General features: G+C 38.2%; 1 protein-coding gene across 8 annotated transcripts in view; it reads left to right on the forward strand.

The window, feature by feature from the left end:
* Nucleotides 1-12,565, forward strand: part of HLCS (holocarboxylase synthetase) — a 157,972-nt gene that overhangs the window by 39,886 nt on the left and 105,521 nt on the right. For all 8 annotated transcript variants that reach the window (XR_014957232.1, XR_013339545.2, XR_014957225.1 and 5 more), the window contains one exon: nucleotides 10,658-10,929. Coding sequence is in view for 4 of the 8 variants with exons in the window: in XM_085587226.1 (XP_085443352.1) it covers nucleotides 10,658-10,929 (272 nt within the window). In the remaining 4 variants the exon portion in view is untranslated. The remainder of the gene's footprint in view (nucleotides 1-10,657; nucleotides 10,930-12,565) is intronic.

Genomic DNA, 12,565 nt, shown 5'->3' on the forward strand with positions numbered 1-12,565 from the left:
AATTTGAGGTGTTTCTTTCTCCGTTTGTCCCTGAAATACTTCCAGCTCCCTATGGAGGCTCTGGGGCTTTTTTTTTGGATCCTTAAATCCAAGGTGCAGCCTAGGATTGGATCTTTCCTGGGTTTCCTCTGGGGGAAAAATTCTACTCCTGTTGCTCTGAAAAAGGTTCAGTCCCAGCAGGAGAAAGCTGAAAAAGCTGCAAAAGGAGAAAATAATTACAATGGGTTCAAAACCGCAGGGCTGAGAGAACTGTAAATGGAATTTTTATCATCCTTTCTCACAGCTGAGCATTGTGTAAATACTCTGTTTAAATATTGCATTTTCAACCGTGTTTTGTAAGAAAAATTTATTACTATCTGACAAACTGGGCATTAGTGAGGCTTCTTTCAAAGTTCTCTATTTGCTATCCAAGTTTTACATTGCTGCGTAGGTATATGAGGCATTTTTGAAGCATGAAACTTCTTTGATACTCTGCTAAATAAAAAGAAGATTTACTTTTTAAATTTTTATTTTAATTTCTCTTTTTTTTTACTTTAAAAAAAATAAGCTCATGATGTCATGTTATTTTTTTTTAAGTCTTTGATTAGCACAGAGGTCTTAAATGAAAATTAGTTAGTGGTAGCTTAATACCGAGTTTTGGAGCAGTAAAACAGACCAAGCATATTCTTGCTATTTTAGCATAAAATTCCCAAGAAATTCTTCCTTTCCAAGATGTTCCTTTTGGAATTTAGAGACCACTCTGCCAGCCTGAATCTGTTTTAGAAAGAAATAAAAAATCCACTGGCCATGTTAAACATCAGCTGTGCAGTTTTGGGGCCGTGCTGGAATCCCTGAGTCACGGTACTTTAATTTTTTTTTTTTTAATTTTCTTTTTTTTTTTTTTTTTTTTTTTTGACTTAAAAAAAATAATCCCATGCTGTCATGTTGATTTTTGTAAAATATTTCTGATTAGCAAAGTGATCTTTAATGAAAATTAGTGATAGCTTAATACTGGGTGTTGTCTTTGGAGCAGGAAAACACACCAAGCGTATTCTTGCCATTAAAGCATATAATTCCCAAGAAATTCTTCCTTTCCAAGATGTTTTGGGGAAGGCAAAAGTCAACCTGAATATGTTTTAGAAAAGAATATAAAATCCATGGTCTATGCTGAACATCAGCAGTGCAGTTTTGGGGAGGGGGGCCTTGCTGGAATCCCCAAGTCGTGGTGCTTTTTAAATTTTTTTTTTTTTTTACTTTCTTTTTTTTTTACTTAAAACAACATGTTGTCATGTTCATTTTTTAATATACATTTGATTCACAAACAGATTTTAAATGAAGATTTATGGTAGTGTAATACACTGAGCTTTGTCTTTGGAACTTGATAACAAACCAAGCGTATTCTTGCCGTCGTGGATTATAATTTCCAATAAATTCTTCCTTTCCCAGAAGCTCCTTTTGGAATTTGGAGACCTCTCTGCCAACCTGTGTTTTAGAAAGGGATCTAAAACCCATGGTCCATGCTGAACATCAGCCCTGCAGTTTTGGGGCCGTGCTGGAATCCCCAAGTTGTGGTGCTTTTTTAAAATTTTTTTTTTTACTTTTTTTTTGTTACTTAAAAAAATAATCCCATGCTGTCATGTTCATTTTTTTTAATATATATTTGATTCACAAACAGATTTTAAAGGAAGATTTATGGTAGTTTAATATACTGAGCTTTGTCTTTGGAGCTTGATAACAAACCAAGCGTATTCTTGCCGTCGTGGATTATCATTCCCATTTTTACTTTATTTTTTAACTTAAAAAAAAATAATAATCCCATGCTGTCATGTTAATTTTTAAATTTTTTAATTTTCTGGGGCCAGGCTGGAATCCCGTGGTCCTTGTGAAAATGTGTTGTGGTTTCACCTTAACGTTTCCCAGACATTTCTTCAGCTCCCAAACCCTTCCAGTGTGGCACAGTGGGGAGCTTTTTTTCCCCAAAAAAAGGCAAAAATGAGGTCCAGCTGAAAGCTTGTTGGAGTTTAAAGTGTGTTTAGAGTGCTAAGAGGAGAATCTTTGGCTCCTGTGCTGCTCTTTCGTATTCATGAACACTAAATTCATTCATATTTGATGTGTGCAACCCCGCTGAAAGGCAAAAAAAAAAAACTGCTGGAAAAGCTTCAGCTAAGAATTGGGTATTATCAGTGAGAAGAAAAAATATTTTCTTAGGTTTTATTTACTTTAATCATTCTACTGCTAATTCCAAGATTTTCAACAAACAATTTTGTTGTTAGTTTTAAAAAAAAAAAAACAGGTTTGGTACCAAATAAAAATAGTATTATGTGATAGCTGTTGAAGAGAGCCAGTTTTAGCTGCTGAATATATTGCATCTAATTTATTGCCCTATTAGCTGAGAACAAAATTCTTCTGTATTTTTTTCCTACTCCATACAGAATACTTTTGAGAGTAATTTAATATATAGGTACAGCATTTGGGGTTAGATTTATATCTTAATTTATTCTTCCAAACATGACTTTGATTATATCATTTAAAAAAGAAAAATCAGCCCACTTTAATACGCATCATGCTCAGATTTTTGTGTAAAAGTGAAATGTCTTTTCCTTTCTACCTAGGCTTATTTTTAGCCCAGTTGCTCATAGGTTTTAATTTACTGTAAACTTTTCCTTCAGAAAAATAACAATTTTATTACAAAGTAGGTGTCAGGAAGAATTAAACTCCCGACCCGTAATTTCTCACACCTTTTTTCTGGTAGGATAAATCGGCACCTGGCAGAAGGCTGATTGATCAGCCTTTGGGTGAAGTGTTTGGTGGTGATGTTGTGTCAAAGGTGCACCTTGTTCCTCTGGGTCCTTCCCCCTTAAAATCAGATTTATGGGCTGGGGCAGCAAACGTGTCCCAATTACTGGTGTGGGACCAGTTTCCCTCTCAGAGCTTCCCTTGCACTTTTATTTCTGAGATTGAAATCTGCTGGTAAAGAGGATTTTGCCCTGTGATTTTTTTACTATCCTGTGCTTTAAAATAAAATTTGATCATTTACTGATAGTGAGCCTGAGCTTGGATTTTTGGGTAACACGTCAACGACGCATTTGTGATAAATTAGGGAAGTCCTTCTTTTGTTGTTGTACGTGCATGTGGAGCTGACTTAGCACTAATAAAACATTTTAGAATATTTTAACACAACTCCACTTTGCTCTTTTTCACCAGGAGACACGGGCTGAGCTGTAAATTCTGCTTTTATCAGAAACCTCGAGTAGGCTTCAAAATCAGCCACGAGAAACGAGCTCAGTGGCCTAAAACCCATCAAATTCAGGAGTTTTTGTTTCACTAGACTGTTGGCCTTTCAGATGGAATATGGTTCCCCTTCCCAATGTCATGGGTTTTTTTTTTTTTTCCACATGCATGGACGGCCCCAGCATTTTTTTTAGGTTTTTTTTTTTTTTTTTTTTTTTTTACAGCTACGCTTTCAGCTCTGGATGACGTTTAGCCTTTGACCCAGGCACTTTCTTACAATAAACAGTTTGTTGATGAGAGCAGCTGCTGGGAAGATTGTTTCCAGACTGTTCTGCTGCAGCTGAGCGAGGAGAAGGAAGCCAAATTCAAAATTTGGGATGCACCTTACAGCCTCCTCCTTGTTCCTGCCCTCAGAGCTGGTTTGTGCTGAGCAAACCTCCAGCACCTATTCCCATCCTTCTTCTGGCATCCCAATTCCCAAGTGGAACCTGCTGTGAAGTCCATAATACATTGCCTTATGTATTATTTTTACTCTGATTTTTCATTCTTTTTCTCCACAGAAAGTAACATCCTGACTTATTTTTCATCAGTCACTGAATCCTGACCTGGGCCCTGCTGCCCGTTGGATAAATGAATTTTCTGCCTACGCACGGCGCTTTTTAAAGCTAAATTTAATTTTGGATTCAGATTTAGGCAGGGATTTATGAGCAGTTGCTGGATGGGTAGTCCAGGAATGGGTTGAAATCTAAGATGCTTCGTGTTCAAAGAGATGGGGCTGCAATAAAGAGGAGAAGGATACCTTGCAGCACTTTGTTAAAAATCTTTCCCTTTTTTGGATGAAGTATTCCACGTATCAGTTGGGAAAATGGATCCACTGTGTTTATGTAATGCAATACTTGTTTTTTAAAAACACTCTGAAGAGTGGAGACAAAAATAAGGCACTTGACTTAGTGTCTGGAATGATCTTTCAGAAATGATGAGCTTTTTCTGCCTCTCTTCAGCTGAATAACCACCCAAACCCAAAATAGCCTCTGGAGGCTCCTAAAAATCAGGTTGGTTGGGAATTTTAAACCTGACCAACCTTGCCATCTTTCTAAATATTCTTCTGTCCTTTGTGCAGTCCAAATCTCCTGCTTCGCACCGTATCTCAGTTTAGGAAATATAAAAATATTATTAATAAACTGAAACAGATTTGCAGGCTGTGCAGAATCCTGGGAATGCACATCAAGTACCAGCCAACTCCAGTTCATGAGAACATGAAATGAAAATGTGCCTCAGTTGTAGGACAATAAAATCTTTATGAAGTTCTTCAGGCCATGGGGAAAGGAGGGAGTGAAGAAATGGGGATTTAAAGGGTTTTTACCCAGTGAACAAAAACACCACCGGTGAAAATAATGGCCTGAAATTAGTTGTAAACAGTTCATATTTAAGGAGTTTTCTAAAAACTTCCTAAAAACTGGATTAATTTGAGTGCTTTGTGTATTTCCAGGTTCTGAATGTGTTGTAAAGAGGTTTTTGTGTTTAAAAGTTCTGTTGGTTTCAGTTGTTAGAAAATCCATCTCCGAGCTTGCACTTCCTTAAGTCTGGAAGGGCAACATTGAGGACTCTGGGTGTGAATGTGCAGTTTGGGAATGTTATTAAATATTAATGACATCAGCATTGAAATTATTATCTTTTAAATATTTTTTATTTTCATTATTTTCATTATTTTTATTATTATTATCTAATGAGATCTAATACCCGTTCTTCATTCTCTCCACTTTCTCTGTGATCACCAAGAGATGATCTTTCCTCATTTCTCTATCAAATTTTTGCTTTTTTTCCCCCCTCTCATTTCTTCAGGCTTTTCCTACAGGAAAAGTCATTGTACTTTGCTTTTAAGGGAAAACAGTGCATTTTAATGAAAGATCGAGGTAGTAAACTTAGTATTTTATAAAACCTCATTAAAAGGTAGAGTTTGAAATTAATAAGAATAGTAGATAACATAATTTCCCTGCATATTATGTGTATTTACAGTAAGTAAATATAATTCTATGTTGAGATATTTATATACATATATTTATATATATATATAAAATATGTTTGGATAGATATAGATATATTTATATTTATATATTTTGGTCATTTTAAATACTGTTTCTATGAGATGGAAGAGATGGAAGCTCTCCAGTGGTTAATTTAAGTTTAACACCTTGAAACCTTTGAGCCTATTGAGCAAAGCTGTGTAACACAAGGAGCACATGGAGATATTTTTTGTCTCTATGTGTGTGAATTTTTATATTTCAAGTTGAACTCAAACCCTTCATTAAAATATTTCCTTTCCTATCAGTGCTAACAGAGAATCCAGAGGGATGAAATGCATACATTTCAGATCCTATTGGAATTGTATAATACTCCTTTGGGAGCAGGCAAATCTGGAAAAAATAGCAGATTTTAGTCCTATTGGAGGTGTGATGTCTGGTTTTGCTTCAGACAGGCTCCTCTAAAAATTGGGTGCTTTATGCCTGTGTAATCCTTGCTTGCTTGCAGTTCAAAAAACAAGCATAAATATATAAATGTATAGATATATGTATATAGATAATATATATTTATAATATATATATATAATTTAATCACTCCATCAGCTGATAATACATAAATCAGTGCATCAACTGGAAAGTTCTCAAAAATAGAGACAGTTCATTTAACTGGAAATCATTAGATTTTATACAAAGGAGGGGAAAAAAGGTTTGAAATCATGCTCTGTGTCTCCAGAAAGTGAATATTTGGCCTTGCTTCACAAGTACAAAGTTTTAATCCCAATATTGAGTGTTCAGGTAGAGCATCATGGTTCAAATAATCTCCTTTTCCCTCACAAGGGAGGAGGGAGCTGATGGAAAATATTTGCTTTTTTGGCATTGTATTTTTAGTTTTCGTTTCATTTCGTCTCCACATTTTTAATAGGAACCAAATTAAAATGTAATTTAATAGGAACCAAATGAATTTAGGCTGCGCGTGAATTTTGCCTTAACAAAGAATTCCATTGATGGGGAGTTTCAGGCCCATTGTTGGAGCTTGGTAGGAAAGAGCAGCTCCCAAATCTGCCCAGTGAAATTGCATTTATCTGTGTACACGAGCATGCAGATAAAAATACAAAACCCACATCCAAATCCTATCCGTATAAACAGATTGTAAGAATAAACTCTCGGATTTGGGTTTATTTTGAACCTTTATAGCTGGGTGTGCTCGGTGCAGAACTCTCATTGCTTGACAGAGCCCAGGTGCAAATAAAATCTTCTCCATCAGGAGCTGTAATTTTGTGTTATTTTATACTACAGCAGAGAAGGCTCCAGATGCAGCTGGTTTTTGTCTCCCTCTTCCCTCCTTGTTGTTCAATCTCAACCTCTGAGTGAGCGCTGGGGAAAAGTGAAACTTAATGATTATGAAATGAAAAAAAAAATTTAAGCAGCAAAAGCAAACTTCTGTTACAGAGCAGTTTCTGCACGCACCTGACCAAACTCTTAAAATTACAGAAGGCAGATGTGAAATCATAAATAAAATACAGCTTTTGCTCGTCCTTCTTTCTGGAACAATTATCACAATTTGTGCTGGTGAGTGGGGGAGTGAGGGTCTGGAGTGTGCAGTAGCTGTATTTGGATTTCTGGGAATTTTGGGGATTACTGTCCTCTGCATCTCCCTTCTTGTTCAAAGCTTTTTTTTTCATTCAGTGCCACTCTCAGTGTGACAAATCAGAATTCTCCTGGTGTGCCCCTGGGTACAGGATGAGTGCTTGGAAATTCCCAATCTCTCCTTGGTTCCCTTTAAAAGATTTCAATTGAGCTTTGGAGTGTGGAGAATTTATTAGTGAGAGGTGTTGGGTAGTGTCTGTTGGTGCAGTTGGTGACTTTTTTTTTTAGTATGCATTGAAATTACATTTTTTTACCATTTAACATAGAGGTAGAAACATTTTTTTCCTATAAATATTAAACTTGTAGATGAATACTGAGTAGCTCTCTTGTCACCAAGCTGTTTGGTTGGGATGAGGAATTTAATTCTTACTTAGAGAAAGAAATGAACATATTTGCCTTAGGGAATGTACACTTGGAAAGTGTGATTGGGAGAAAAACCACACAGTTTTATAGGGAATAATGGCTTTAGGATGAAGGAAAACAGGATTAAGCTGGATATTAGGGTGAAATTGTTCTCTGGGAGGGTGGGGAGACCCTGGCACAGGGTGCCCGAGGAGGTTGGGGATTCTCCTGGATCCCTGGCAGTGCCCAGGGCCAGGTTGGACACTGGGGCTGGAGCAGCCTGGGACAGTGGGAGGTGTCCCTGCCATGGCAGGGGTGGGATGGATAATCCTTAAAATCCCTTCCAAACCCTTCTGGGATTCTGTACTTCATAAAAAATTTGACTAGGCATCAGCTCTCCTGCCCAAACCTGACGAAGAACAGCTTCAGAATTTATTTGTGCCACCCCGCGGGCAGTTTAGTTCCTAAATTCCCAAAGCCTGTCGCTGGTGGGTTGTGAAATGCAGATTTTCCACCACGGTGTGCTGCAGATCCTGTCAGAGCCCCAGCACGGAACAGCTGCAGCTTCTGGCACTCCAGAATCCAACCTCAGAGCAGCATCTTCCAGGCTTCCCAGGAAAGCTGTGTCCTGCAGTTTGGGGCTTCCCTGCCCTGGGCTGCTCCCAGAGGTGTCCAGGAGGTTCCCGAGCCAGCAGAGGCCAGCAGAGGCTGCTGGAGCAGGGAATTCCAGCTGGATGCTCGCCTGAAATCCCCCAGTAATATTCCTGCTCAGTGGACTTGGAGCAGAAATTAACCCTAACTTCACATATCAGTTTATTTTTTTGCACAATAATGTTATTTTTTTCCGTGCCAATATGATCGTGGGACGTTCAGCGTCCCTGTTCCTGGAACTTTGTGTGAAGGAAGTTCTTAGAGTAAAAATTAATTTTTCTATTGTGACCAGTACTTGAAGCTTTGTTTAAAATATAAACCCCTATTTTCTTAGGAATTTGTAAAAACCCCCGTCCTTGATTATGTGTTTATATCTTTGATCAGCTCAATAAGCACATGAACATTATGGGGGAAATTAGCTTGAGAATTGCACACATCTAACAATTCTTAAATGGTTCAGGATGTGTCAGAAGCAGTGAAATCAAGAAGTTTGCCTAAAATCTATGGGGAAAAATAACTTGAAATAATACACTCAGGAGAGTAAATGGTTGGAATTGTGTGACATATTTGTAATAATGGAGCAGCACACAGAAATAGGTGCTTTTTTGTTCTTTCCAGAAAATACTCTGTGGCAAAAACACATCGTAATTTCTGACACAACCTCAAGCACCTTCATTATTTATTTACGGTGTCATTATGCTTTAGTCACCTTTATTTTGTAACTTAATTTCTGTCAGACTGTAAACCTATCCTTAGATGAGTTAATTCTGGGAGAGTTAAACTACTTTTAACTTCGGGTGAGTTAAAATTCTGTTTCTGTGTGTAGGACTTGCACATCCAGTGCTGCTGAGTGAATTTCTGTGTTTGGAAAGCAATAGGAAAACACTCTCTGATTAAGCACAGTTTTTCCATGTTCTCCCTGACAGAAATGAAAGCTGTAATTTTTCTAAATATCAGTTACAGCCAATCAGTTACTGCGGGTATGTAAAACAAGTGGGATAATGTGTAAGGAATTTATTTATTCTGTCAAAGCTCTGAGTGAAGGTGCAAGTCAAAGAAATGCTCACAAAACCCTTAATCATCATCATCACATCATCATTTATGATACAGAGCAAAAATTAAAAAAGGAGTGGAAAGGAAATATTTAAAGATATTTTATCCAAGAGTTTAGACAGAAAATATTCAGAGGGGGCTTTAGGAAAGCAAGATATGAGGAGTAATTTCTCTGTAACTAAAATTTAGCTGCTGCGTCTCTCTTAGGTTGTCCTGGGGCTTGGAACCAAGTGCTTGACAGAATTTGGGGGAAATTATTGTTTTCTTTGTGTCCTGCTCTGCCACTGGTGCTGCAGGGCTGACAGCCCTGTGAAATTTGAGAGCAGGTCATTTCTGGGGGTGAAAATCCAGAGGAAGGTGTTGGGAACAGGAGCATTTCATTCCTTCTCCAGGTAGAAGAGTGGGATGTGGAAAGGAGGAGTCATTCCTTGGAAGGAGAACTGTTTATGGGAAGTTTGCTCTCAGTTTGTGGGTTTTGAGAGAGGAATGAGGGCTGTGGGTTTGCTTAGGACCTTTTTGCATAAAAATCAGATCTCTTCCACTTGGGCAAGAATCAGTAGTGCCTTATGTCCAGTTCAATTGAAGCCACAATTGTTTGTGGTTTCATTTATCACATAAGAGACAACTTCAGCTCTCTGAAATTTAAGATGCATACTGAGCAAAAAGTCCCAGAATCCGTGTTTGTGGCTGTTCCTAAAGGCGTGACAAACTTTTCATGTCAAACTTCTTAAAGCAGAATTTGTTACCTCCAGAAAGAGTGAATGTGGAGCAGTTGGTTCAGGGTGTCACCACAGGGGTACAAATAGTAGTAAATCATCCCTTAGCTGAAAGTATGACCTGTTTTAGGCAGATATTCCACTGAGAAATCAGTAAATGTTTGGTTGTTTGTTTTTTTTTTTTTTTTTAACTGCTGGTTTAGCCTTCAAATTGAGTCTTCATTGTGGGAAATGGATTTGTAGGGAATTCTCCAAGCCTGGCAGAAGGATCACACAGTGAGCACCTGTGTGCAAACCTTGAGATAAGAAATGCTGCCTTAGAAATGCCATGGAATTGAACAGACATTGTTGAGAGAGAAATACAAGTTTCAAAGGATGGCCTTGCAAATAAGACTGGATTCTTTGGAGAAACAGAACTATGAAAGATGCATTGCAGTGGGACCCACGAGGGGTAATTTTAGATAATTGGCTTTAAGGCATTGACAGCATGGGGTGGCTAAAGCTGATAGGCCAAGAAACACTTAGAGTGTATTGTAATTAGGAAATAATTGGCTTCTGATTGTGATGTTGTGAATTATAACATCTGTATTGTTTCACCCTTCGCATGAGACTGAAAATGGAATAAAAGTTTTTAAAACACCTTTCTGGGTCCCCATGTCTGGGTCAGAAAAAGGCTTAATCCAACACCCAGTGATGGACTAAAGGGCTTCTTCCAGCAGAGGATCTCAGCACGTTGAGAAACCTGCAAGATGCAGATGAAGTAGGAAGACCACTACAAACCCTGCTACAGAGAAAAATTAAACTTAATTAATCTTCAAAGGTGTGGTCTCAACTCTAGGACAGTGTCAAGTAATCAAGCCAGGCTGGACTAGAACGAGCAGCACAGCTTAGTTTTTGAAGAGGGAAAATCCCTTTGTTTTGAAGTAGGAGGTTGCTTGACTAAAAATGTTTTTTGGAAGAATGCTGGTGTGTCCTTACGTGGGGCGATCTTGCTCACCTTGTTGCCCTTGCCTGCAGGAAATCCACCTTGCTTTCCTGAAATGGCTGGAGGGGAACGTGGATGCTGAGGGACTGAGGGCATCCAGCAAGGTGTCCCTGAAGTTTGTTTCGTCCCCCGAGTCCAAGGTGGAGGTGACTCCGTCCCTGGTGCCGGTGATCACGGAGATGGGGAGGTTCTCCTCAGAGCATTTCAGCCTCCAGACCTATCAGCAGCATCTCCAGACCAAGAAGCTGGGCAAGATCCTTCTTTTCACTGAGGTGACCATGACAACCATGAATCTTCTGGATGGGTAAGATGGGGATCTGAATTAACTTTCTGACTGGGAGTTCACTTGGTGCTATGGTCTGGTTGTGGTGTTAGGGCATGGGTTGGACTTGATGACCTTAGAGGTCTCTTCCAACCTCATTATTCTGGGATTCTGTGATTCATAGTTGTGGTAGCACACAATGCTCAGAGAGGAACTGGACGTGAAGTGGAGAACTTAATGTTCATGGGATATTAATTGATAATATATAAAATACTGAGCCATAAAGGGTGGGGAAAGCTGAGTTGGACTCAACTTTTTGCTTGGTAGTGGAGTTTAATCTTTATTCCTCTGAACATCACTGTGAGAAAATTTAATTTAATAAATATTCATATTTAGGAGATTAAATACATTCCCTAGTGCAAATTATTATCTCAGCCTTTTATTTGAAAGACTGATACCAAGCAGGTTGTGCCTCTAATTTTAACATTCCTGTTTTCTCTCATTTATTTTGCTGAATTTTTCCCTAAAATGCTCTTTAGTGCTCGGTTTGGGTTTTTAAAACGTGGATTAGTGCTCTGCTAGAGGTTCTTTCATCATCACACAGATGACCCTTGTGAATGAGCTGTGGGATACCTTAGAGGAGGCTCTTCATTAGAGTTTAAATGGGATTAAGTGATAGGAAAATCACAGTTACTAAATCTCAGCCTGGAGTCTGTGTACAAAGGCTGTACTGTTGTGTTTAGTGGAAATTTGGTGGAAAAACCTGTCGTGGGGAAGTTGTTGCTCTTCAGGACAGAAACTCCAAGCCTGCAGCTGTAAATTCTGGTGGCAGCTAGTTTTGAATTATCGGGGTTAATTTATCTGCAGAAATTACAGATGAATTTTACAGGTGAAAAACAATCTCAGGAATTTTGTTTGGGATTTTTTTTTTCTTTAATCAAGATTGAATTGTCTTGAGTGTTGTTGTCACTAATGAGTTAACCAACAATAATGGCTTCAGTTCTCGGCCTGATAGCCTAAATTGCAATTTAGGAACAAATACAAATTTAATTTCCAAACCATTCCCTGTGTGTTGAAACATCCACACATTTAAAAAAACGTTGCTGTCTGATTTTGCCAATCCTCTCCCCCAGATTTAATCCTGCAGCTGATTTTGCAGTGGCTTTTGCAGAGATAGAGACTTGCCAGTTTGTTAAGAGGCCATGAAGAGTTATTTCATAGAAATACAATTATTTGTAGCATTTACTTCTTCATTTGTAGTGCTCACAGCATGTTCAGCCCACAGGGTTGAAAAGAGGACTGTGAAGAAATTGGTGATAATTTAACAAATCAAGAGGTTTCTTCCCTCAGTTTGTTTTGGTTCTCAGTAACTTTGTTCCAACATCTCAGTAAAATGAAGTGTTTTAATTCAGAGTTTTGGGATTTGATTTGCGTCAAGCTAAATAAAATCTGACCAATTTATGAATGATTAATCATCAAGGCAAGGGAGATAAGAGAAGTGGTCTTGATTTTTCAGATATGTTTAAAGGTTGGTTTTTTATATTGAGTAATCCAAATACAATGAAGTGCTCACAGGTACAGATCTTCAAGATTTCCCCCACCATTATGAGGCTTAAATAGTTAATTTTCAGGTAAGTTGTGAACTACAAGTCCTGACTCTACATAGCTTATGCTATGA

Source organism: Lonchura striata, chromosome 1 (assembly GCF_050655825.1).
Source record: "Lonchura striata isolate lonStrDom1 chromosome 1, ASM5065582v1, whole genome shotgun sequence".
In the NCBI taxonomy this organism is placed as follows: domain Eukaryota; kingdom Metazoa; phylum Chordata; class Aves; order Passeriformes; family Estrildidae; genus Lonchura; species Lonchura striata.